This window comes from Lipotes vexillifer, unplaced genomic scaffold, assembly GCF_000442215.2.
Source record: "Lipotes vexillifer unplaced genomic scaffold, Lipotes_vexillifer_v1.1 scaffold1011, whole genome shotgun sequence".
Classification (NCBI taxonomy): domain Eukaryota; kingdom Metazoa; phylum Chordata; class Mammalia; order Artiodactyla; family Lipotidae; genus Lipotes; species Lipotes vexillifer.
This window is the reverse complement of record NW_006787698.1, coordinates 813,214-816,172: the sequence shown is the minus strand read 5'-3', so window position 1 is coordinate 816,172 and position 2,959 is coordinate 813,214. Positions and strand designations below refer to the sequence as shown.

At 61.0% G+C, this 2,959-nt stretch overlaps 1 protein-coding gene across 1 annotated transcript in view; it reads left to right on the top strand.

Moving 5' to 3' along the window:
- SEMA6B (semaphorin 6B) overlaps positions 1–2,959 on the top strand; it is an 11,862-nt gene that overhangs the window by 7,446 nt on the left and 1,457 nt on the right. Inside the window, exons 10-15 of the mRNA XM_007460726.1 lie at positions 90–221; positions 459–608; positions 1,013–1,195; positions 1,284–1,430; positions 2,579–2,656; positions 2,798–2,856. Coding sequence (XP_007460788.1) covers positions 90–221; positions 459–608; positions 1,013–1,195; positions 1,284–1,430; positions 2,579–2,656; positions 2,798–2,856 — 749 coding nt within the window. The remainder of the gene's footprint in view (positions 1–89; positions 222–458; positions 609–1,012; positions 1,196–1,283; positions 1,431–2,578; positions 2,657–2,797; positions 2,857–2,959) is intronic.

Genomic DNA, 2,959 nt, shown 5'->3' with positions numbered 1-2,959 from the left:
TTCCTCCACCTGCTTGCCCAGGGCAGTCCCCCACCCCTACCCCACCCCTGGCCAGGCTCACTGCTCCTTTCATCTGCCCCCACCCACAGCATCCCCGGCTCGGCCGTCTGCGCCTTTGACATGACACAGGTGGCTGCCGTGTTTGAGGGCCGCTTCCGTGAGCAGAAGTCCCCTGAGTCCATCTGGACACCCGTGCCGGAGGACCAGGTGCCACGGCCCCGGTGAGAGCCCCCTCGACCCTGAGACAGGTGCCTGGGTAGGATCCTGACCCTGGACCAAGGGCTTGGACTTCCAGGCAGTTAGTTATTTCAATAGCTGTTGCCGAGTTCAGCTGTACCCATTATGCAGGTGGGGAAAACCGAGGCCCTTTGGGCAGGGCAGCAGGTCCCCTGGTGAATCAGAGCCCCTATGGGGGGGCCTCCATGTCCACCCTGACCACCCCCTCGTCCCCCCCCCAGGCCCGGATGCTGTGCAGCTCCCGGCATGCAGTACAATGCCTCCAGCGCCTTCCCAGACGAGATCCTCAACTTCGTCAAGACACACCCCCTGATGGACGAGGCAGTGCCCTCACTGGGCCACGCACCCTGGATTGTTCGGACTCTGATGCGGTCAGTCCTTACACAGGGCCGGGGTCCTGGTGGCCGGGCTGGGTGGGAAGGAGAGCCCTGGCCAGGGTGGTGGGCAAGGAGGGAGGCACAGGGCTAACTTCAGACACGAGGGGGAAGCCGGACACTCAAGACAGCTGGGCATGAGGCTCCGGGGATGCCCAGAAAGAGGGAGAAACAGAGAGAGGGAGATAGAGACCATTTGACACAGAAAGATGGAGGGAGACAGGGAGAGAGACAGGCAGGCCCAGGTAAGAGTCAGGTTTGGGGGTGTGTTTCTCTCCATGATGTGCCCCCTCGGAACCACACCCATGTCCACCTTGCCGGGCGTTGGTGGTGTCTCTGAGTGCGCCCAGGACCCCCGGGGGCTGGGAGGCAGCCTGACCTCTGCGCAACCCTGGCCCCAGGTACCAGCTGACGCGAGTGGCTGTGGACGTGGGCGCCGGCCCCTGGGGCAACCAGACTGTCGTCTTCCTGGGTTCTGAGGCAGGCACTGTCCTCAAGTTCCTTGTCTGGCCCAACGCCAGTGCCTCGGGCACCACCGGGCCCAGTGTCTTCCTGGAGGAGTTTGAGACCTACCGGCCGGACAGGTGAGGCCGGGCAGAGGTCAGGGGACAGGGCCAGTGGGCAGGGAGATAGGGCGTGCTCCTTGAGTCTTACCAATCTGCTCACCCCCAGGTGTGGACGCTCTGGGGGTGGCGAGACAGGGCAGCGGCTGCTGAGCCTGGAGCTGGATGCGGCCTCGGGTGGCCTGCTGGCAGCCTTTCCCCGCTGTGTGGTCCGAGTGCCCGTGGCGCGCTGCCAGCAATACTCCGGATGCATGAAGTGAGTACTCCTGGGCCAGCTATGGGCAGGGGAGGGAGGGGAGGTGAGCACGGGAAGAGGGAGAGAGTCAAGTTCAAGTCCAGGCCCCAGCAGCATCCTGACTCACTGAACGATGAGCAGGGCAGAGGGCAGAACATGTGCAAAGGCCCAGGGGCAGGACTGGGCTTGGTGTGTTGGCGGAACAGAGAGGGGGCCTGTATAGCTGGAACAAAATGAGCAAGGGGGAGAGAGGGAGGAGGGGAGGTCAGGGAGGGGACGGGGCCGGGGGTAGGTCGTGCAGGGTCTGGGGGCTGTGGGGAGTACTTGGGCTCCTTCCCCCACGCCTGGAGTGAGGTGGGAGCCCTGGAGGTCTATGGGCAGAGCAGAATGGGATGTGACTGACATTTCTAAGAGCATCAGGAGCAGAAGCTGGGGACCAGGGAGACAGCTGTTTGTCTGCCTCTAAAATGGGTGGGAGGGACTTCCACGGGGGTCCAGTGGTTAAGAACCCACCTTCCAATGCAGGGGACATGCGTTCAGGCCCTGATCGGGGAACTAAGATCCCACATGCAGCAGGGCAGCTAAGCCCACGTGCCACAACTAGAGAGTCCACGCAGCCAAAAATAAAAAATAATAATAAAATAAATTTTTAAAAATTAAAAAAAAAGACAAAATGGGTGGGAGGGATGTCCCTGACGGTCCAGTGGTTAAGACTCCATGTTTCCACTGCAGGGGGCATGGGTTCAATCCCTGGTCGGGGAACTAAGATCCCACATGCCGCGTGGCACAGCCAAAATATAAAATAAAATAAATAAAATGGGTGGGAAGATCACATGCAGATAAAACACTGGCACATCTCTGGACTCACAGTGTGCCCTCTACACACTGGAGAGGAGCGCCCAACCCTGTGCCCGCCGACTTGGCAATAATGATGCCATAGCACACACCCAAAGCACAGACTCAGGGGCAAGCCTGCCTGGGCTCCAACCCTGGCTCTGTCCCTTGGGCAAAAGTAAACTTTCCTGAGCCTCAGTTTTCTCATCTGTAAAATGGGGAAGAAATAGCCCCCACCGCTAAGTCGTACCTTGAGAACTCCCAGAGTTGACAGTAAGAGGTGCCTCAGAAAGGGCTGTGGTTGATCTGCCCTCCGGGTCCCTTGTCTGCTCCAGGAACTGTATTGGCAGTCAGGACCCCTACTGCGGCTGGGCCCCGGATGGTTCCTGCATCTTCCTCAGCCCCGGCACCAGGTACTGGGGACGAGGGAGGTGGGGGGCGGGTATGTGACCCACGTGATGATCGGGAGTGTCCCCCCACCCCCACCCTGCGCAACCACAGCTCTGTGCAGAGGTTTCTGCTGACTGCGCCTCTCTGTCCCCTGCCCTCATCAGAGCCACCTTTGAGCAGGACGTGTCCGGGGCCAGCACCTCAGGCTTAGGGGACTGCACAGGTAAGCGGGAGAGAGGGGAGGAGGCCTGGGGACTCGGAGTCCTGGTCTTCCAGGGTTCTCACACCCTCTGCCGCCCATGCCCAACGGGGGGGGGGGGGGGACC